The 24,229-nt window shown below is 35.3% G+C and overlaps 4 protein-coding genes across 6 annotated transcripts; 3 read left to right on the forward strand and 1 right to left on the reverse strand.

Moving 5' to 3' along the window:
- Positions 1-12,154: 12,154 nt before the first annotated feature.
- Positions 12,155-13,671, forward strand: LOC113492622. The gene has a single exon (XM_026870171.1). The coding sequence runs from the start codon at positions 12,772-12,774 to the stop codon at positions 13,663-13,665; it is 894 nt and encodes a 297-aa protein (XP_026725972.1). The 5' UTR covers positions 12,155-12,771; the 3' UTR covers positions 13,666-13,671.
- Positions 13,672-13,713: 42 nt separating this feature from the next.
- Positions 13,714-17,196, forward strand: LOC113492621 (arginase, hepatic). Of its 3 annotated transcripts, none has more exons than XM_026870168.1 (7): positions 13,714-13,863; positions 14,324-14,484; positions 15,433-15,618; positions 15,827-16,013; positions 16,093-16,203; positions 16,315-16,442; positions 16,649-17,196. In XM_026870168.1, the coding sequence occupies exons 2-7, from the start codon at positions 14,340-14,342 to the stop codon at positions 16,891-16,893; spliced, it is 1,002 nt and encodes a 333-aa protein (XP_026725969.1). In that variant the 5' UTR covers positions 13,714-13,863; positions 14,324-14,339; the 3' UTR covers positions 16,894-17,196. The 3 variants fall into 3 exon arrangements, with proteins under 3 accessions (XP_026725969.1, XP_026725970.1, XP_026725968.1); XM_026870169.1 differs by lacking the exon at positions 13,714-13,863 and adding an exon at positions 14,085-14,235; XM_026870167.1 differs by lacking the exon at positions 13,714-13,863 and having other exon boundaries at positions 14,242-14,484.
- Positions 17,197-17,269: 73 nt separating this feature from the next.
- Positions 17,270-18,348, forward strand: LOC113492623. Its single transcript, XM_026870172.1, has 2 exons — positions 17,270-17,382; positions 17,849-18,348. The coding sequence occupies exons 1-2, from the start codon at positions 17,365-17,367 to the stop codon at positions 18,332-18,334; spliced, it is 504 nt and encodes a 167-aa protein (XP_026725973.1). The 5' UTR covers positions 17,270-17,364; the 3' UTR covers positions 18,335-18,348.
- Positions 18,346-24,146, reverse strand: LOC113492620 (zinc finger protein 622). The gene is made up of 6 exons (XM_026870166.1): positions 23,512-24,146; positions 23,149-23,349; positions 22,477-22,631; positions 21,993-22,133; positions 20,924-21,052; positions 18,346-20,315 (listed from the first exon to the last, which is right to left on the reverse strand). The coding sequence occupies exons 1-6, from the start codon at positions 23,968-23,970 to the stop codon at positions 20,204-20,206; spliced, it is 1,197 nt and encodes a 398-aa protein (XP_026725967.1). The 5' UTR covers positions 23,971-24,146; the 3' UTR covers positions 18,346-20,203.
- Between the last annotated feature and the right edge of the window lie 83 nt (positions 24,147-24,229).

Here is a 24,229-nt window from a genome sequence, read left to right on the forward strand (position 1 = left end):
GATTTGTTAATTAAATCATTCAGTAACTAATTTCTAGTGATAATTTCTCGCGCTTTTTTAACTTCATTATTAAGAGACAACATTGAAATATTGCTTTACTACAAACACTAATCGGAAACACATAAAACTTTGTAACTCACAAAGGCAAAAATCAAATATACCAAACACGTATTGACTTGGCAACAAAGACAACTCTTAAAACAACTTCTCCACCATCCAGACATAGAGACAAGTACCTACCTAAGTATCCATTCCTAATAAAGGCCTGTCAATCTCATTAGTCTTCAGTGAAGCTCGTGTACATTTAGCCGGCAGTATTTGCAGCATACAAGCTACTAAGCCACAGAGAGCCACAGAGAGCCACGGTACTGTAGTGGCTTGCTCAGTGTCCTAATAAAACTCGCGTCAACCCTCCGAGGCAACGAGTTAATTTACTCCACTGATGATGTTTACCTTTTTACGGCTAGATGTTTTTTGAAGCCCCGTCAAGTGTGACTCGCTTTTTTAATTCCGCTTTAGTGAGCTGGTTAGGTAGTTGAGTTTAAAATAATTATATGCTGAGGAAATTATTTTTCTTATTTTAATTGGTGTGGATATAAAAAAAATTACTTGAAGTAATTCTAAATTTTACTTATACATTTTTTGGATGTTTCCTAAAACTACTTTTGTTATATTAATTTATGGACTCATTAAAGTCACAATCCTCATTAATGGACGAACTATTCAGAAAAGGAAACTGTTAAATATTATCAAAAGAGAAGAAACTAAGAAGGTAATTTTTTTACCTTGTTATGTTGCCATTTTGGGCGAAGGTTCATCAATTTACTAAAAAAAATGCATAGAGCTGAGATCATTCGTTACCAGTACAAAGAGAGGCTCATGGCGAAGTTATTGTTATACTTTTTCTAAAAAAACCATTGAAAAAATCCGCGCTATTGATCTCCTGCCCCAGCTCCAGTTTCCAGTACCTCAGCGGGTCTACAGGAGCGCCGACAGGTAGCAGTAAATCGTTCTCTTGATCAATCGGTACGTGAAACTATAAATCCTGTTCTATTTGAAGTGTTCATTTCTCATTGCCACATTAACGGTCCATTTTCTCATTTAAATCCCCCTTCCTCAGTAAATACATATCAAACCTACTTACGCAATCTTTTTCATCGTCTCTCACTTTAATTAGAAATGGGATCCAATTTAAATTCTTCTTTTATAGACTCTGGGTATTATCAATCTCTTAACTTTAGCTAATTTACTCAGGACTTACGGCTATTATTTGCTGTTTTGTTTTTACCAAGTTTGGAGAAGCTTAAGGATTTATATCGAAAAGTTAAGAAGCTTAACCTAATTTGATATTAAGGGAAAATATATGCTTAAGAATTTGTTGAAAATTTATTAAAAACCGGTCAAGTGCGAGTCAGTTATACGACACTGATGGTTTTACACAAATTCGCTAAGATATAAAATAAATGGTCACCTGGATGGGTGCCGACAATTGCTTTATTTAGATTTTTATCTTTGCACAGCTGTCTGTAAAAAAACCACTATCTAGTGGTTATCATATGTGCGGCCTGGTGATAGACAGACTGACAGACATTTTGGCCTTAGAAAGAGAGATCAATTTTGACCCTTTAAATACGGGATCATAACAAGGGAAATTATAATAATATTCTTAACGTTCATATACATTGAGCAGTTTATTTAAATTTTTGTAAAGGAAACATCGTATTAACAGGAAGCGTTGGGCTGGATATATTCGGACCCTTTCAGGAATCACATTAACTCGCGCACTCACTTACATCCTCACTTAACGAGAGCAATCTCTTCGTGGATGAGGAAGTACTTCTATTAGTTTTAGTTAAGTGTCAAAAGTGTTTACAAACATTTACCAACCAACCAATCAAATAGAAAGTAAACCAAGCTAAGACGTGGAAATTAAAATTTGGTGTCATGAACAACTTAAATAGAGTTCAATATTTGGTTACTTTTAGCCCTAAAATGAGTTCTAGACTGGTCCGCCGTCTGAGCGGCTATTCAACCGTCTGTCACTAAGCGTTATCTCATAAACCGTGACAACTTAACGGTAAAAATGTATTTTTCGTGTACATTATTCGCAAGTCCTATATTTTTTTAAATTGAGGTTAAGACATGATGGGCACAGTCATAAACTTGATGGGAGAGCTTTTTAGTGCAAAGTTTCTTTAGCCTATTTATACGAAATTCTCAGTGTTGCCAGTCTGTCTCAATTTTTTTTGATAGCCAGTTCTTACTAAGGAATTTTTATTTCCGATAGTATTGAAATTTGAATTACGTTCGCTTAAAAAGTTTGTCAACTTTGTATTTTTTTCTGCAAAAGGTTTTTGAAAAAGTTGTTTTCGTTTGTAGTCGATGGGTCTCGCGGGATGAATTTAAATAAGGCCATTTCGGTAACCCATGGACCACTTTTGAAAGCCTTAATGAAAATGGTACTTTTAAAAGCGGTTTATTACGGCTGAAAAAGTAAGAGCCAAAATACTCTCGAAACAAAGTAATAACGATAGTAATAAAAAAGAAAGATCGCCATAAATGATGGCAAGATGTTTTTAATTTATTGACTTGAAACAGGACTCCACTTTTTGAAAATAAATAACGTAGATATACTATATGTGAGGCAATAATGTATGTAATTTGGCAGATAACCTTCGTCCATTACGCAGGCCACTGTTGCTAATGTTGCAAAATGTTGTCTAAATAATGACTAGGGGTAATTGCGGCCCATTTACCTGCGTTCACAAATAATCAGGCTGCGAGGCCGACTATGCCTTCAAATATTTGCAGCAGCGTTATTCCACGCTACATGCATGGAGTAGAATTTTCCAAATTTGACTGAACGGACGTTGGTGGTTACCACGCCAAACCCGTCGCGGTTTCACAATTGTTTTGTCACAATTGACAATTATGTACGTAGATTATTATTTAATTCTTTTTCAAGGAAATCAAAACCAACAGTAGAATACTGAAAGTAGAATATGCCTCTGTATCCTTCTTCGAAAATATATAATGAGCAAACATTTTTTTCTAACGTTTTGAATGCATCAATAATCTGACGTTCTAAATTTGAAAAATACACACACGCAATCCAAACAACATGGAAATAAATAAAATACAACACATCTCAAACACTGGCATAAGTTCTTTGAGTACTAAAGTTTCTGGTTAATCTCAATAAGCCGCGATTCTTCGGCATCGCATAAAATCTCAGATGCGCCATTTGCATTTATGTCAGTCACATTCCTCGTGACCCCGTGACCTTTAACCGTTTCTGTTTTACGTGTTCCTCTGAAATTACGCAGAACTCTCGATCTCAGCTTTCTTTGCAGAAACGTACTCTTATTTAAATGTGGACAAATCCCCGGCGGAATACGACAGGAAATTAAATAGACCCAAACCTCTGTTGTTTTCGCGTTGAAGCAAGTCTTTGGCTGAAGCAGTTTCGTTCGACAATGCTATCTATGTAGTTGTAATTATTAACTTTAAATACTATTACCTGTGATTGTGAATATCGAAGATTCTTAAATTTCTGTTTTATCGCAAATCACGAAAAAAAGCGATAGTAGTTTTGTGCACGTACCCATTTAAGTGGACTTATGGGAAGAACCCTTCAAAATTATTCTGAAATAATTCTGCTATTTTAGTTAAAAGCCATACCCTTAACCCTCAACTATATGTATGTACCTCTCATATGGAAGTTCTGGCTCGGGCCCTACGAATATAGAAATGACGAGCGCCCCATATATTTGCATCTTAAAAGAGCAAAAGTTTACCCATACCCATGACTGAGTTTTATAAAGGCCGATAACGCCTGGTATACACTACCCAAAACGAGAACTTATGTTTGGGTAAAATCGGTCAAGCACGAGTCGAACTCGAACTGATATTCTCAAAAAAATAAAACAAATCGATAGTGTTTGAAATAAAATTTGAGGATGGTTAAAAAAATATTTGCCACCCTTTTCACTAATAACTTTGTTTAGGTAAGTAAGGTTTAAAGCATATCGCTTGCTATGCGCGTTATACACTGTCTTTGTAGCTTAGTAATATGCGAATGAAATTCTGAAGGAAGGATTAGTTCATCATTTTTAGTCTTACCCAAATTTCATTACTACAGAGAGGTTTTACTCTATGACACCCTATGATAGAATTTCGTCTGTATTTTATGAATAAGATTAATCAGCTGCAATTTAGTGAGTTCCAAACCTAAGGCCCAGTGGCGGGTTTGCCGAACGCAAAAAGTTACTCTGCAAGCTCCATCACGTTCGGTACCCGCGCGTCCGCACAAGTTATTATAATCTGACGACCCATTCAAATGAAAGCTGTGTCCGAAGGGGGACACGCATAAAGCTGTGAAGATCTTGCGGCCACCCGTGGGAGAACAATCAGGAGTATTCGCGACCCTGTCCCTCCTAAGATAGGCAGGTGTGTGTCGGCTTCATTGTACTACGTTATAAAAAGGTTCTTTTTGTGTATTATGAAAAACGCGAAGCCTTTTCCTGAAACGCTTAGGAGAAAGGCCCAAGAGCTTTTAGAGCGTGAATATCGGGTGGGAGATATTATATCATAGGTCTCACCTCTATCAATACGAGTCAAGAACAGATAGGTTAGTAGGTACAGCTATGTTTAAATTATAACGGCAATATACCTGGGTGGGATAGCTTGTCATGAAAATTTAATTACGCATTAATATCATGTCAATTATATTAGTAATGTGGTTAAGAAACGACAAAAAAATGTATCACTTGTAACTTAGTGAATTATGTACCTAAAGCCTAAAGGTAGGAAACATTAGTTGATAGGTTGTAAACAGTTTTGACGAGAGAGGGAATACATAAAAAGATTGTCAAAAAGAGCCAAAGTACCTTGTCAAAAACATTATTGATATCTAATATAAACGGTGAAATTTTGAAGTGATCTTTTAATTATGATGAAATCCTTTTCATTAGAAAAGCTTTTAGCAAGCGAAATTCATAAAAGTGTACGTAACTCTACAAAACTGAATGCAACTACAGTCTTTATTCAGTGTATAAGATCAAAACAGAGTTTATATTTCACCTCAATCGCGGAGGTGTCGCGTTGTGTCTGCCACAGGCGGCGTGAAAGCGCTCTCGACGTTTAAATAAAACAAAATCAAATGCCTGCACTTTTTAAAGGCTTCGACGCGGCTGGAGCGACGCGCGACGGAGTTGCCGCGGGCGTCACATTGTTGTCTATTTTTTTAAATATCCTCCTTTCAGGCTTTATACGCGTATTATCTCAAGTAGTTTTAGATATAACGAACAGAATAGAGTTTTGTGACCTACAATTTCATTTTATAAAAAGGAAATATGATGCCGCATTTTATGTGGTGGAGTAAAATGCTGGTGGAGGAATTTACACGAAATACCGCAGGGGAATGTCACCGGCAAGTTCTGATAGATATAATAAAATGTTAAAATCAATAAGGTATCATCATACCTTAGATTAATATAGAAACATCAATATCGTATGAGGTTAAATTGATTGTAATACATATCATGTCAACCGAAAGATATCGTCGCTGACAGGAAATTAATCCGCGGATCCCAAATACAATCGAACAACCAATGAATCGCTTATAAAACAAAATCTCGCAAAAAAAGTTTTTATTTCGTCGACTATTTTCTTACAAATAAAAAAGGCGACTTTGTACAGGTAAGAGAAACTACAAGTTTTCCTCTCGCGGTACCAGGGTGTCAGACAAACGACATGGTGATAGGAACTCGATCAATTGAATCCCCGGACAATGTTTCGGGGAAAAGGTATTTGTAAAGGTATCCATTTTATTGTTTGTTGTTTCTCCTTATTATCAACGTTTCATGGAAGAAACGAAACACATTGCTTTGACAGCCCTTTGTAGCTACGGCCGACACCTACGTATATTACATATGTATGTTCAGGTATGTATTATTAAAACGGAGGCTCCGTGTGGGTTTTCTTGGAAATTTTCATTTATTATCACAAATGCCTGAGGTAAATAACATGTGTTGATTTTTGGACCACGTAAATTATTTTCCAACTTAATAAAAACAGCCACTGAGGCGTACCGTTATAACGATTATTTAACTAACTAACTGACTATTTTATGAAATTTGCCCTTCTGGCAAGGGACAATTTGTAAATTAGATAATCATTTGTTCACGCAGATATAGAACCCGCAACACATCTCGCACGTGGCGTTGGCGTGGTGACCTCAGCCACTTCGCTATCCGTGCAGCCGAAACTCAGATTAAATACATTTTTTTTATCTGGCCCAAAGTGTCCCACTTCTGGGCAAAGGTCTCACCCAAATCCTGCCAATATAAAAATAAATATAATTAAGTAGTTGATAATCATTTCGTTAGTTAATAATTTGCTTACATAATATAGGTACGTTTTGCCTTACCCTTCAGTTATTTAACAATTCGTAATGTAAATAAGCTCAGACCCACAAATATTATGATTCTCAAGCCTTTTTAAAGAATCCTAAATACACATGTTTATTCATTGTCAAATAAACATGTGTTGATTGCATCGTACAGCTACAAGGGTTTCGCATACAATTAATTAGCGTCGCAAACATTGCTAAACATTATTGAATAATTATGAACCGTCATAAAAATAGAGATGTATGATTTTTAAGCACTTAATGACGTTTATATTCGTATAATATACTGTAATAACAATTTTAATTGTTATGTCACCATATTCTAGTAGTAATGCAGGATTGTTTTTGATAAAGTTTAAGTTGATATCTGCTAGATGCGGAGGCTTATCGCGGAAGTAAAATAAAATAAAAATCACAAAAATATTGACACATTCTACACAGTAAATTACGCTACAAAATACGTAATAGCATTTTTTTTAAGAATACATTTATCAATCCAATTATTAATTTTACATCCACCATCCACATAAAAAAAAACTTCATACGAACATAACGAATTCTACAGAAAATAAGATTGATTAAAGTGAGATTGAATTAATACCTGTGCCACACATGAATGCAATAACAATATTAAAATTTGATTTTTTTAAAAAGGTACTCCGGAACCCGCCATGTATTACATAAAATTGAGTACCAGTGACCCAGTGACTATCGATTTTTTATTATACAAAGTTCTGTTACAATCGCATAAATAAAACCCGAATTAATTCCATTAGTGTACCTTTTATGTTTTAATAGCGCCGAGCAAAATAAAATTACTCGCAAATGGAGAGCTAACTCAATATACATCTACCAGAACAAACACTAGCAGATTTCAGAGGCTTTTTTTACTTTTATATCGATGCTAAACTATTATTTTCATTGTATAAACTTTATTGGAGTATTTGATTTTGTTTTATTGTGACAATAAATTAGTAGTAGTAAGTATTCTTTTAAGTTTTGCTGGGTGGTTTCATAATTATTTATTTTATAACGGTTAGTTAACTCAAGAGTTTTTAATGGTATTATTCTTTAATGATACCGAGCAATTCGAATATTCGATAGCCAATTGGCTAAAGCCACAGAATAGAAAAGTTAACCTCATCCCCTGTTCCTGAACAAATGGTATTTACGGAGAGACAAACAGGCAGACAGTGGAAAAAAGAAATATTATAAGGACTCCTTTTAGGTAAGTATTCATTTTGTGGTAAGCCACCAACCCCTGTAGGAGTTTTTTTTTTATTTACCATTGACTCTCAACACAAATATTAAATGAACCGAATAAAAAAGAAACAAAACGCACTACAAACTCAGCAAGTCTAACCTGCCAACAAAAGTGAAGTACTAGGAATGCTGGCTCAACAATAGCCCTCCAACATTCGAACATGCACGTTTAGCACACGGCGTCGCCCGTCCTCTGATACAACGCGCACGTCTATGTATGGCAATCTTAGGAACGTGACGTTGTTGGAGTTGTACCAGGCTGGGTGAAATAGATCGGCCGTGACACGCTATCCTGGTGGCGGTTCAATGAAAACGTAGAACGGGTTCTTGGGTACTATCAATATTAACTTATTGGACTTTCATCATATATATGGGGATCGTGTGTGTGTTTGGTATCTGAAAGATAAGTAGGGCTACATTTTTTTTTGGTTTCTTGGAGTTTTCAACATTAGATCGGATTTCCATTTCTATCGACAACACAGATATGGAATTTCTGAAATTTCATAATAATTGTTATGTCACTTTTTTGTTCTGTTTTACTCTATATTCCTACTTAAAATGGTTGATTCGATTGCCGATGTTGCTAGAGCATAAATCTTTCACTTTACCGACTTTTATACTGATTTAAATATTCTCAAAAAGCTTCCTCTCTCTATGTTTCAGAGGAGGAAAAAGTTGACCTACTTATGAAGTTACCGCGGCAAGTGTAGCTTAACCTCGCGGAGTAGCCCTCAGCATATTAATCCGATAACAAGGTCAGAACAAAACCCGTAGATTGTGCAAAAAAGTGTAAAACTTTTTTATCCCTCAAAGTAGAAGACTATCTTACGATATTACGAAGAACACTTTCTTCGTAGAAAATATAAATATACGAAGGGATATGTAGGCATCGCGTCATTAACTTATAATGGGGTTAAGAAAAAAGATTATTTGGATATCGTATGTCTAAAAATTTTGGTAATTTTACTACCAATAATTAGTGTGAGAAGCTTAATTATGTAACGCACCTAACTTTGCCTTTTACAGAAACGCTCGAAGAGAAAGATTTCACTGACGAGACTTCTATTAGCAGAATTGCAAAATAATAAGTTATAATTTCATTTTGAAGGGAATCGTTGAAAAGACGGCTGCAGAGAAGTAATTAGTAAAAATCCTTCGGCTCAGAACCGCTTAGTGTGAATTCAGAAACTCAGTGAGAACCGTTAAAGTGTCTGTCTACTCGCAAAAATACTTGAAATCATTTTAATGTAAATTATTTATCTTCAAAGTCTTTTATTTAAGTAATTAAGGCTCAAGTCATGGCTTAGTGATCACTTCGCATAGCTATTGTGTTTAAATAATTAAATCAAAATGCATAAAATGTTAAAGAGGATCGTTATCAATACAAAAGCAAGCTTTTCTTCTTTTGTCGAACCTTTCACGGAAAAGAATATGCAAACCTTTATTTTGGAAATATTATTAATACCTGTTAAAAATACCAGAAGGAAGTAAGTAGGTCATTTTTAGGACGTTGATATTATATTATGAACTAGCTGCTGCCTGCGACTTCGTCCGCATGCTTATGAAGATAGAAGTAAAGATTTTTTTTCATCGGATTATATCCCTTTTTGTAACATTTCTCATTGTTTCTCTGTCCCTATTGTTGATAGCGTAATGTTACATATCCTTCCTCGAGAAATGGGCTACTTTACTATAAAAACTTATTTAAACCGTACCAGTAGTTCCTTAGACGAGCGCATTAAAACGAACAAACACCTTTAAACTTACTATAACAAATCTTTCTCGAATTTAAAGACTTTTGAAGTCTTTAAATTCAAGAAAGATCGGTAATCCAATTTAATAATGTTAGATAAACATCGTCCTAATCAAATAACGATTTTTGAGAAAATTTTACGAAGAAAATGTTCTGACCCATATAATGATGACTTGTAATTTTTGGTAAGGCGGAAAATCGTTACCGACAGAAAACACGAATTCCTTCCAATCTCAGCATTGGAAATCTATTTCCTTGAATTACACCATTTGTCATTCTGGAGACGGAATTAGTTTTTTTATTTCGTTCGGCTGATTGAAGCGCGTGACGTCACTCCTTTGTTTTCAGTGGATATCGACATTTCTACTTAGAATTCTCATTAACATTGAAAGTTTCGATTGATTGAAGACAAGTCACGCAAATACGGACGAATTTATTAGTTTCGGTGAGGTTTTTTGTCCCCGTGTTAAATTGGTTACAAAATTTATGAGAGTATTGCATGACATTATATAACCAGGATCTTCCCAGTAAATGGCTGTGTTGTGGACAGTCGACTTGGAACAGATAGTGACTCTTTGGTCTTATAACAATAAACTTATTTTGTGGAAACTTCAGTATCGCAGACGATCAACAATGAACACATTATTATTGTATTTAATACAAATAAAACATAATAATACCATTGAAACGTCTATATTTTTTTATTATATCACTTTATTTATAATAATTTGATGCAATGGTCCATTCATACGTCACTATCGGGATCGTCCCACTCTTATATTCTACCATCATATAACTAATATCATATCGTATAAAGATATTGATCATTCCAAAAACAGTGGGACGATCCAACTGTTTTTAAAATTTATTAACAAGGAATTCACTTCCAATTTTTTATTTATTGGTCAACTGTCTCCTTCTAAATGCAATTATCAAGAGTACATGTAGTCAAAATATTTGTTCACACAATCCCAGTACATTCAATCACACAAATCCCAGTCAAAAGAGTTAAGGTTAGCACGATGCAAACATCGGCGAGACCAACATTATGGTTCATCTATTGTCCATTCATAAACTCAAGATATAAACTAGTGCGGTCGCAATATAATTTAATCTAGAAATATTAAATTCTTTGTAGATCAAGAATTTTTCATTATAACAAAGAGATAAGAAGGGCTTGAATCGCATTTAGCGCACGCATAAATATATTAAACCCATTTTAAAGAGTCCTTTTCCACTTGAGAAAAATTTAAGAGGACTACGCAATGGTATTTATTGATGTTGAAGAAAAGGAGACAACATAGATACGTAATACGTAGAAAGAATTTAAACTAGGTTTTAGAACCCATACACACATTAAGGTACCTATCGAAAAAAGGTTGGTATTAGTTTTTGGCACAAACGTGCATAGATGAACACTCATGGATACACACACACGGATAGTGTCCATCTCGCTCTAGGCACTTTTACTTTTGCAACCGTAATGTTCTAAAAAAATATGCCTACTTACTGTAAAGCCTTCGACAAGTTTATGTGTTATCGTTCGGCCCCTTCAAACTTAACATTTTCGTTCGAGGGCCATCGAAACAGTCGCACACACACGCAAGTCCTACCCCAGCCAACATGGAAATTCCACCTCACTTTCTTCTTTGCTTTTTCATAGTATTTTTTCAATATCCAGTGAGCCCTGCTAAGTCAAGAGTTTTATCAAATGGTTTTATCCATTAAATATATTAGAGGTACAGGTAATTATCCTATAAATACCATTTTTATTTAGAAGACAAGACAAACGTGTGGAAAATTTGGATAGACATTTTGGCACCGTGCACTTACAAGGCACTAGTTCTGGAATCCAACGTTTCTTAAGCGCCTGTTGTAAGCCTACTAGAAATAAAAACGTTTTGATTTTGATGTTCAACCCCACTTCGCCTACCTACACGGAAAGGATGAATAATGATTTTACTTAGTATGTTTCATCAGTATAACTTAAACAAACGTTTCGTTATCGATCTCATTTAGCTGATTACTAATCTACAATCACGGAATGTTTTGATCAATGAGTACACTTATAACGATAACTACTGTTTAGAAAGAATAGTTTTGCTGTTCCAAGGTAGATCCCCTTGATATCACCTTTGAATGCAGCCAATTATCTACTTACTTTTTTCGCTCCTTCTTTTTAATTGAAAAGTTCTGATTAAAAAACTTGATCAAATCCCCCAAGCAGACGTTTTTTATCCAACTGAGTACAAGTTCTGAGTGCGAAGGTTTTCAACCCTATCTTGTTTTACTATAGGTACGTAGCTTCGGGCTTTCGTCTTTGCAATGTCGCTTTAATTGCTCAACTTACACGTCCAACAAATATACGGTACTAAGCAAACGCGAGATGTTGAAGTCAATGTCGAGTTGCCGTAAGTTGTCAAGTAATAAAGCTACTTTGATGAACTCTTGTCATAAGCGAGTTTTAAGGACAAAGTTTTAAAGCTTCAAACGTTTTCATCTGTAAATAATTTCTTAGAGATGTATTCTCATAACGAGGGTTTTAAAGTGTAATTCATCGAGAAAGAACGGGCTGGATGATAATTTAAGAAACTCATATTATTAAAAAAAGTTTAACGCCGGAAGGAATTTAATACTTTTGTCGCGGGCTTTCCACAAACATTCAAGTCTCATCCCATGCACAAAGACATCCAGGACAAGCATTCGTGGATCACGCAAACGCTTGTCTACTACTACTTAATTAATTCTTATAAATAGAAAGAAATCCAGTTTACAAAATGAATGGCTAATCTTATAACCAATAGACACGTGTGTAACACATTACCTCAACGCCATGACTCAGCTGAATGTGACTAAGTTTTCAGTTTCGTGACCGAGGGAACACCGCAAGACGCTGACAACCTGAGATCGCCCCGATAGAGCATGGCGCCCGTAGCGCCGCCGTGATGAAACGCGGAAAAACGCAAGTACCTACTTCACGAAAGAATACCTGCTTGTAAATTATATTACAGAAGGACTAGCTTATCCTTTACTGATGTATTAAGAACGTTGGGTGGGGGTTTTGATTTTCTTGCTATGTTTCTGAGTCTAAAGCGGTGATTTGGTGATGGAATAGCAATGTTTTTCTTAGAGATCAAAGTAAAAGATTTGTAGAAAGCATATGCTGAAGACTAGACTAATAGACTAAATAAATTGTTGCACTAACCTTCTTAGTTTTTCATAATTCAAAGAGACAAGACACTTCACCACTTGACACATATTTGATAGAATAGTTTTCAGAAATGTTTTACTTTTAATATTCGTATTAAAAACGAATATCAAATGCCCGTTCAATTGGCTTGCCATGGTTCTGACATGGCTACATATTATCAAAGTATTTTTAATAATAATATATATTCAATCAGTGTTGGTAAAGCTTACTACATCGTCGAATCCTCAAGACTGGAGAGTCATAGAAGCACTAGCAGAAGAGCACCCTTACGTGGTCGCCCTGTTAAGCAGCACCAAAGACTACATTTGCACGGGTAGCATCATCAGCAAAAAGTCAATACTCACTTCAGGCAGCTGTGTCTCTTACGAACCGAAATATGTGGTAATCAGTGCAGCCATGTACAACAAAAAGATCAATAACGAACTCGTATTTGATGTCGCCTACACCAAACTCCATGGAGATTACATATTCGATCTGAAAACTACGGATCCTAATGTCACTCGAATGCATAGCAATATAGGCCTAGTGTTTGTAAGCCGACCTGTCTTGGAGTTATTTGTTAATGCAGCGGATATAGGAAACTATTATGCTTCGGAATTAAAAGAAAAAAGGTTAGTAGCTGTTGGATATGGACGACTTGGTACTACAGATACGGTAGCACTACAACAACAAGCATACCATCAAACTCCTTGTACGAATCCCAAATGGTATTATTGTGTGTGTGGCATCGAGTACTCGACGTACACCAAGACATACACTTATGAATTTGGAATTGGAGCTCCAGTCTTATTCGGTTCGGAACTGGTCGGGATTACCGCCACACCCTGCGGCACTCTTTCAATGAAAAATTTGGGAATCAAATACAATATCTTCACAGTCATTGGCCCATACCTACCGTGGATAGACAAATCTCAAACAAATTCTACAATAGTTATCAAAATGCGCACTAACAGTAACGGCGTCGAGCGACTTACTATGAATGAACATTTTATTATATTATTAGTTATTAGTAAAGCACTTGGATGAAATAATGAATTGTTTTTTTAATCGAATTCACGTTCTTAAGAACTTAAGCAAATGAACTCTTGTTATAAAATTGACTCGCTAATATTCCGTCGGAAATGAGCATAAAGTAGTTACGGGTGGTGACTTTGGACAATACCAAGTGCATAAAAATGAAGCAAAGAATCGTCTGCAGCTCAAACTCAGATTGAACGAGAACGTGTAAGTACATTACTCCTAATACGGTACTGCACTCAGCCTTGTAGGTATAGGGTATAGATTTTATAGCTCCGCAATAATTATGTAATAACATTTATTATTGAGTTTCTTTGATCCGACAATATGTTAATTATTACATATATTATTATACCTCAGAATTCGGATTACCTATAGTGAACCTCTAAAATTGACATTTCTGACAGGTGATTGTTATCCATTAATTTTAAAGATTTCTCTAACCAAGCGATGTTACTTCGATTAGTATAATCATAAAATTAATAAAATGACGTTCTTAAAAATGTAGATGTTACCATAAATTTTAACCTCTGACTCTCGTCGGTACCGAAATGATAAGACACATTATTTTAGTCCGCTGTTAGTTATCTCAAACCGTCAAATGCTTTCGTGAACATCTTGACGTTTATTAGTATTTTATAAATATAACCAAAATGAATCTTTGTAGAGTAACTGTGCGAAAAATGAGTCAAGGAAAGAAATTGCAGCCACTACGAAAAGTTGGGATCATTGGTGTGCCGTTCGAGAAGGGTCAGAAGAAATATGGAGTGAGTGTGGCACCGGCCGCTCTCCGCGCTGCCGGCCTCATTTCAAAACTAAAGGAGATCGGTAAACAATCACTTTAAAACAGTAATAGTAGTGCATCTTAGAACAAATTTCTCACAGCAGAGGACTCCAGCTAGAATCAAAGTAAATAAAAATCATCATAATCCTCAAGACGTCACAAAATATCCCGGTGATGTACGAAATATTATTATGTCAAAATTATGACACGTGAAAATGATGTTCAATACCCAACAGAATAAATAATTTTGTTTTATGTGGGCAAACTCCTTGGTTCATCCTTAATACTCCTTTGGCCTTTTTGGTAGAGCATAAAGTATTTTTTTTTTTAATAGGTACTTGGAATAAATACCTTAGAATATTTGAGCTCACGCTATAAAATAGGCCTTTACATAACAGAGAGTAAACTTATTTGACGATATGAATATTTAGTTACATATATTATTAGCTACCTCACCCATATTCTTATTGTATCATACGTATTGTTTTATCGATTTGCTCCAGACTCTTTACCTACTTATCTCGGTCAGAACGCTTCACTGACTATGATATATTTTTATGTGAACAATAATGCGGCCCTTGATAATGTAAGTATGACCTTGACCAACAGACTCGGAGACTCCTCAAGTATATCAACGATTTGACATTGAACTACCATAAAGCTCTACAAAACGTTCTTATCCAACTTGTGTGACTATAATAGGATCATTCTAATGAACATGTCAATTTTGCGACTCATGTTTTTTTTGGTCACACTAACTTATGGCCAGGGTCCTTTAGTAACACAGTTGCCATAAGCCGTACGTATTGGATGTGACGTCACACCAATCATCTGCAGTCAAGCTCCTACAACTGCACCTGTCCTCCGGTTTTCTTTTAAGAGATGGTGGCAAGTCCGTGAAGGCTATTACCAGTAGCTAGGTACCATTTACCAGTAGGTAACTGGTAAATGGCCAAGCTTTACAATATTATAACTGCAGTTTTAACCTTCAGAGGGGCTCGACGTCAAAGACTATGGCGACATCGAAACACCGGATATTAAAGAAGTGAAGGTGGATAATATGGCCCACTTGGCTCTGGTCTCAGCATGCAACAAGAAACTATCTGAACGAGTCACACAAGTTCTCAAGGATGACAGGATCGTGGTCACTATTGGTGGTGATCACTCTATTGGTGTCGGTTAGTACTTATCGTTTTTTCCAAAACATTTGCGAAAACATTAGATATTTTCATCAAATGCTCTTAAAAGTAACTATGTGAGTTATTGCATCTTGAGCCTAATTCATTATATAAAAGATATGACTGTACCCCATCAAAAGACAAAATAGTTACTTACCTCATAATCAAATCAAAACGCCAAAATCTCAAATTGTTTAAATAATTTCAGGGACTGTCGACGGGCACTACAAAGTTAATGAAGATATGATCCTTGTTTGGGTGGACGCTCATGCAGACATTAACACTAACAAAACATCAGATTCGGGTTCAGTACACGGAATGCCAGTCGCTCTACTAGTCACGGAATTTCGCAATTACTGGCCATACCTACCCACAATGGACTGGCAAGATCCCGTGTAAGTAAACGATTATTTCAATGTTCCATATAAACATTCGGAATAATTTTCGCTAGCTATAATGTCCATGTTTCCGCAGATTCTCCATTAAGAGCTTGGGATACATTGGCCTTCGTTCCGTTGATAATTTTGAAAGGCTTGCCATAGAAAAGTATAAAGTGCCGACATTTGCGATGGAAGATGTGGAAGAGTGAGTATTGCTTAAATACTTTAAGCCTACGTTGTGTTTTAAGATATTTCTGGCCTATTTCTTCAGTAAACAGTTTAAACTAGTTTTGGTGTTAATAACATTTTTTTGCAGGCATGGTATCAAGAACTCCATACAGCATGTATTGCAAGCTCTGGATCCGACTAGCAGTAGACCAATCCACGTGAGTTTCGATATCGATGCACTGGACGCATTGGAGGCACCCAGCACTGGTACTCCAGGTTTGTATCCTCAAGTATTGATTAATTCTTAATTAGTTAGTAGGGTATGCTAAATATATTATGATATCCTGCTAAAAGTACATAAGAGGGTTCGCAAATCTTTATTCCTTGTTTTCATATCCTATTAAAAATTTATTTTTATTTTTTACTTTCAAATAGTATATATATTATCTGAAAATTAATTTAATATGTATTTAATTTCTTAGTTCGCGGAGGATTGACTCTTCGCGAGGCCATCTGTCTGATGGAGATAGTGCACGCGACTGGCCGCCTTCGTGCCGTGGACCTCGTTGAGGTTAACCCTGCCATTGGCAATGAAAAAGACAGAAATCAAACTATCGAAGCTGGCTTATGTATCCTGAAAGCAGCATTGGGTTTCTCAAGGCGAGGCACTGCGCCCCGTGGGGTATTGGATCTACCTATCCAGGATCCCAATAAGCCGGCTTCGTAATGACTGAGTAGCACGTAAATCTAAATTTCTCGATGTAAATAAATGAGTGGCTATGAAATTTAGACTTATTACCTGCATATATCTACTTGTAGTAAATGTTAAGTATAAAACAAATCTATCAAATGTGTATGTGTGTATGTGCCTATAATAGAGGGATAGGCAACTGCAAGGTGTAGATACCCACTATTATAACTGAGTACTTTTTATTTTATAGTGCTAATAACCGAAAGGTGTTCACATACCTACCTAAATAATTTTATATATTTACCTACCTTCAGTCTTACAATAAAGTATTAAAGTGAATGCCTTTTTTATTGCTATCAATCAGCATTCAAAGAGCCAAGTTTTAATCAGCGTGACGCACCTTACCTATGCATTGTAGCTGATCATAAAATTTATTTTACGAGTTTTTCTATTGAGTTTCCGAAGCATTTATATTATTCTACCCTTCATACTCCCTTATTTTTTTCCATGATGTTTTTTCTTTTGGTGAGTACATTTAAGTTGCCTAAAAACTTTACTAACTACTAGTTACTTTACCATCGTATTGCCTATTTTGTCCTTTCTGCTGTTTAGTGACTTTTGATAGAATGATGTTCAGCAACATTTGGATTGATGGTGTTCAGCGACTTTAGTAATACTAGTGCACAGATACTTTTGAAGTACTCGTGTTTAACGACTTTTGTAAATTCCTGGTGTACAGGCTATTTTGTTTCCTAGTTGCGACTGTAACTTATAGCATTTTATTGTGAACAGGTGTTTTGTAAAATTGATTCTGTTCATCGACTTTTGGCGCTGACTGTACATATTTACTCTTGACCTGATCACCATTTTTCTGCCACAAAATCAATAGATAATTGTCTTGCCTTATCGGTGCCTAAAAGAGCACGTGAAAGCATAGTGCCAAAAATTATTTAGCTTTAAATAACCTGAACCACCAAACTATGATTTACAGATGATAACGATGATCTCAGCAGTCAACTGTCTAGAACCCTTAGTAAAAACCGATATTAACGAGGAAATAAAGACCATAATCGGCAAGTACGTTCATAAGATACCAGATTTCCAATCCAAGTATGTTATAAACGAAGAACTATCGAAGATCATAAATCGGTATTTCAAAGGGAAGATGACAACATTCCCGTTGTACAAGATAAGTTTGTCTATAGATAGGAATCCTGTTAAAATTCCCTGGACTATAGACTCCATTGATGAGAACCAGGTTGAAGTGAGAAGTAAAGATGAGAAGGACGTGACTGATGGCAAGGAGAGGGTTTACAAGGTGTACGTGCCGCCGCAAGTCAGAGCTCGAAAAAGTACGACTGTGAAACCAACTAAACAAACCTCGACTGTTACAACAAGTCCGAAGGCCACCACAACTGACACAACAACCGCTGAAACAACCACTGTCACGAGTCTTACGACAACCACAGTGAAATAAAACAACAAATATTGTTTGGATCTTTTTATTTTGTATCTGTAATGCTATGACCTGGGAAGCGGGCAGGTATAAACAATTTAACTCATCTCTGCGCTTGTCGCTATGTGTGAGTAGCCCTAGTTTTACAGTGTCTTTCGATGTTAATAAACAATGGCTGTCACTCACACGCCTACACAGCACCATGTACACCGATGATTTAAACCGTCTTTGCTAAGTGAAAGCAAACATTCTTTAAACGCACCAAAGACACTACGATCCCAGATTCAAGCTGGTTAAAAGTCTTGCATAATGGATAGACTTTGTGATATATGCTTTTGTAAAATATAGACGTGCCAGTCAAACTTAACGGCTGTGGAGTAAACACCAAGAAATCGCCATGCCCTGTGTACTACCTATATGTATACAGTATATCTCTATACATTATGTAATGCCGAATATATAACATTAATATCAGTACGTAGTATCAGCTACGCATTTAGATACATCATGACATAAAAACTACACAACCAACATCGTGTTATCGTTATGGAACAAGACTATTTATAATAACAGATAAACTATGAAGTATTAATTTATTATCCGTCAGGAAAATAGTATGGTTAATTAACAATATATCATCGTATCAATTCACGTTTTGTGCGAATATTGCATAACAATTTAAAAATTATTTCTTGTAGAATTTTAGTATCTAGTTTCGTACTGGATGTGCTACTTCCCACTTGCCAAAGTAAGATGGATAGCAAGCAAAACTAAAAATTTCCATAACGAGTTAGGCATCTTATTGTCGTCACTAAATATGCAGTGTATGACTATGACATGACTTTTGTTAAATACGTATATGAAAGAGAGCCTAATATTACTCAGTTCTTATCCACTGCACTGCTGAAACAAGCAGACATGTGATTGATGATTGTCTATTTTGCAAGATCTAAGTGTTACTATTTCAAGACCATATACTTTATTGGAGCACAATCACAGCACAACAAATTTAATATTTATTCTACAATTGACAATAGTTTTTACGTATTAAAACACTTTAGAGCAATTTCGTGCCTACAGTTCCGTTATAACAGAAATTTATATTCCATAGATAAATATTGAAAAAAATAGTCAATTTTATTGATTTGGTACCCTTTATTACGAGATCGTAAAATCATCATTATTAAATAATAATAACTACAGACTGTTAAAAGGAAAGATTACGTTACGTTACATTGGATTCTTTATACCTGAAATAATGATAATAACTATTTCAAATAAAATGGAAGTTCTGACATACAATGAAAGTACAAGGATCTGTGTCGCTGTCATACTGTGTCATATTATTATAGCGGTTATTCACACAATTTACGTATGGAGAGAGTGGATTATTTAATAATGGTTATAGAAAAATCAAATCTTTACCGGTAACATGTACCTGACGCAAGACACATAATTTGTCCACGTTTGTACCCTGCTTAAGAGCCCCTCTACGACGAACACTAGTCACAAAGTATTCGTAACATGACAATTGGTACGGAGACTTAGTTCATAACACCGTTTCCGAATTCCGAATATTTTTTTAAAGAGTTCGTGGTTGGGGCTCTGATTATTTAAAAGTAACAACAGACATTAATGATTCTCTACTGGGTAATATTTATTACGATTTCAGGTAGCGTTAAGTCACATTTTTGTGAAAGCACCATGTGCAAAAACAGCGAAGATACGGTAAACATTAATTACCAAGTACGGCAATAAATGAGTTAGCAATATTGCTACAGTCCATTGTCATGTTTAAAAATAAATTATATGAGCTAAAAAAATGATTGAACTAAAGTAATGAAATTTATAACATTTCTAATATAACAACATTTCATAATAAAAGGTGAACTAGAAGTTGACTTGAGCTCGGTAATGTTTCTGGAACTTGTTTGCTTTAAGCGACAGCTTCATCTGCCACTTGGCTTGTACGCGTTTCATGAAGTGGATGTCACGGGCTTTCCTGTAAATATAAAGTGTCGTATAAGTAAAGATATAAAAAGTAACTTCTTTATAAACCACAACTTTCACACAACACCATTTAGTCTCAAACTAAGCAAAGCTTGTATGATGAGTACTAGGCAATTGGTATGATAAATAACACCCAGACACAGAAAAAACATTTGTCCTGGTTAGGAATCGAATCTACGACCTCCAATGCAGTTAGGGCCTCTAACCACTAGACCAACCAGCCAGTCAGCTAAGAATATAATGTATAAATGTGCTGAATTGAAGCCTAAACACACATAAAACAATAACATCCACACACAAAATATTTCATATGCCATCATTCTATGGGAAAGAAACATATGGCATATGATATCACAGTTATTCTAGGGATGATAATGGCCATATTGATTATATTATTGACATAAACAAAGCAACAAAATGGCGTGACTTTCAAATTCAAGGCCACATCGTGTGTAATCATTACATATTATAGTGATTATACAAAGTAAAATACGCCTTTGAATGCGTCAGCCAACTGTTGTCTACACAACGAATGTTCCATTGTTTTTAGGACTTGGTATTCTATATTAGAAAACGTTTTGTTTGAATTATCTGACTTACTTTGCTGCTAACGCTTGTTCTTTTGGCGCCCAGCCGAGAGCCCGGTATACACCGAGAAGCCTGTGTAGCTTGCGGTCTGATTTCTTTACTAAAGCTTGACTGTTTTGACTCAAATTTTGTTTGTAGTACCTGAAATTAAATAAAAAACTTGTTAGTATAAAAAAAATACATGACACTACATACGAACTGCGACTCTAAAGTCGACACTATTAAAGAGATCTCGGGACGATTGATGAAAAATTTAAAGGTTCTTTGCCAATGGACTTGACTGGAGCAATAAGCAAGGGATCGAAATTACTGGCAAAATGGTACACTGGTACGCAGTGTTTGGTCAACACTGGGACTGTCCAAGCTAATACACCAATGAATTTCATGCTAAAAGAAAAAACATCAAAAATTTAATAAATAAATTTATCTTCATGTCTGAATAAAACAAATTACTAACATAAGTACAACATAAACAGTGTAATATTGAGTTCTGGTGCAATCGATTTCCTTTAAGTAAACTTTCTGTACTGAAGGTTGCATAATTTAAGGTCATGCACACAATCCATTATGAACGAATGCAATTCACGTAAATTGTATAGTCATGTATCTTCCATGGTAATCTATACTAATATATAAAGCTGGAGAGTTTGTTTGTTTGAAAGCGCTAGTCTGAGGAACTACTGGTTCAAAAAAAAATTTTTTTTATTGAATAGACCATTCATCGAGGAAGGTTTTAGGCTATATACCATCACGCTGCGACTAATAGCAGCGAAGATACAATGGAAAGTGTGGAAAAAACAGGGAAAATTATTCATTTTCGAGGGCTTCCATTCAAAAATTCCTATCTCATATCTTCTTTAGCAAGCGGACGAAGTCGCGGGCAACAGCTAGTACATTATAAATTTCCAGTGCACTCATATCCCATGAGTCATATGTTGCTCATTATGTTAGGTTTTTTTTTATTTTATTTGACTTGATACTTCATGCTGCTATTATGTAAAAAATACTGTTTTTTTAACACGAAAAACAAATCTTATCTTCACATAAGCGGTTACAGCAACATTGAAAGAATACTACTTACTTCATAAGGGATCGGTGTCCAACGACAACACCAGAGGGAAGCACCAACTGATAGTCATCACTCTCCAGTGCTGACGGACCTTCTACTTCTTCATCAACCGACATTTCTTCATCACCATCCTTGTGATCAGGATATGATGTACTAAAAAATAAGTATAATTTCATGAATAAGTCGACATTACAGGTCTAAAATATCCTTTTATTCAATATTTTAAGTGTGTTGAATGACTTGTGACTTGAATTTTTGTGCAAGCATAGAACAGCTTAGGGCATGGCTTAGCAATTTAAAAATTTATATGAAAGTAATTTACTTTTTAACATTAAGATAAATGGCAGTGACAATAATATACACCGAAATTCACGAACAAAATAGCGAAACTGTTTTGTTCATATTAATTAACTGATAATTACAAACAAATGTCACCTGAGCACTTGTATTTATTACTCAAAAAACTGTATATTGCATAAAATAAATTGTATTATACCTGTAATCATAATAATCAGCATATTCAGCTAATGCCAGTCCTTCATGTAGCATTTTGCAGTGTCCTTTATCAACCATATGTCCTCGAACTGCTTCCATAGAATAAAATGTTTTACCGGTGTCATTGCACCATAAGCACATAAAACCACGTGAAATCTGCAAAATTAACATTAGGATTATAGAAAACTCTTTAAAGGTTGTCAATAAAATTGTCTATTGAGCTTTCCGATGCCATTTCGGTCACAAATGGGTCCTCCTAGAAGTTTCCTTGTTACTCAAAGTACAGCACCTACTTGTATCAGGTACAATTCAAGAATTAACCTTGAGCTACCCATTAACTTTTACAAATTATATTATTATATTTCAGTACCAAGATTATAAAGTCAACTGCCAGTCATCTATACATGACAAAGCAAAAAATAGACATTATTGTGGTGAAAAAGTTGTGATATGAACACAACTAACAAAACGCTGGGTACATGTTACATTAGTTGGATATCTCCTCTTGATAAAGATTTTAGAAGATACTATCAAATTGTATTACAGCCAACTTACATCATTGCTAAAATCAACTGTTGTGAACAATGGTTGTTATTGCTTTGAGTATGTTGAAAATCTATTTATTAAAATTGTTTAACTATACTAAATGGAATAAAAACAGAACAGATCTCACCTTTTCCCCTAAATACAAAAGAAGGTCTTTAATATTAACACAGTATTCTACATCTGGTATGAAGAATGAATGGGCCTCAGACATATGTTTGAGATTCTTGACCATGTTTTTGCTGTGGTGGCCGCAGAACAGACAGTCTTGAGGCTTGATAAGAGAATCACTACCCAAGATACGACATTCCTCCCACTCATCTGAATCAAGCTGAAAAAAACAACAGTTTTAATATAATTATTATCAATAACTTGTAATGATTTGTTTATATTGTCATTGCTATTGCACAATGTTAAAAAATGTTGAGAATATTAAAAAAAAACAGTTCTTAATTTATTCTATCTCATAAAAATCAAGATGAACATGAAATACCTCCTCAATTTCGGAATCAGTTTCAATTTCTTCGTCATCAGAATCATTAGCACTAACTACAACAAACTTGTTTGGTTCCTTTGAAGTGTTTGAACTTGGCTCAACCTTAACAAAACTATCAGTATCTGAATGGCCACTTTGCTCATCTTCTTTGTTTTCTACGTATTTCTCCTGCGATACTTTGTGCTTCTTACTGTTTAAGTGATTGTTATATGCGTTCTTTGTATTAAACATCTTAGAACAATACTTGCAGTATTCTGATTCATCACGATCGACATTCTGACTTTGTTCCCTGTGTTCCTTGGCCCGTAGTTCGAACTCTTCCAGAGTCACGGGGGGTATTGCTGCAACTTTCCTTTTCAAATTGTACCTGTGCCAGTCCTGTTTATAATGCTCACGTTGTAGTTCAGGCGTTTTAAACATCACCTGGCAGGTTATGCAAGTAAATGTGTCTGGCATCGTTTGGTTTGGTCACAACTCACGACTACAAATTATCACAGCTAAATGAACACTAGAATTGATTTAAAATATAATAATTGGTAGATTTTCTATCAATTGTACGGAACGGTGATAAGAAAAACTAAAATGAACAAGTACGATTTGCGCACGTTCGAATAGGCCCACTAGGGATGCAATAGCTGAAAACATTGGTTGTCATTGTCAGATTGATTAGTCGATATTTTAACCCAAAGTACCCAAACAGAAAATTACGTTAAAA

The sequence above is a fragment of the Trichoplusia ni genome, chromosome 4 (genome assembly GCF_003590095.1).
Source record: "Trichoplusia ni isolate ovarian cell line Hi5 chromosome 4, tn1, whole genome shotgun sequence".
NCBI lineage: Eukaryota > Metazoa > Arthropoda > Insecta > Lepidoptera > Noctuidae > Trichoplusia > Trichoplusia ni.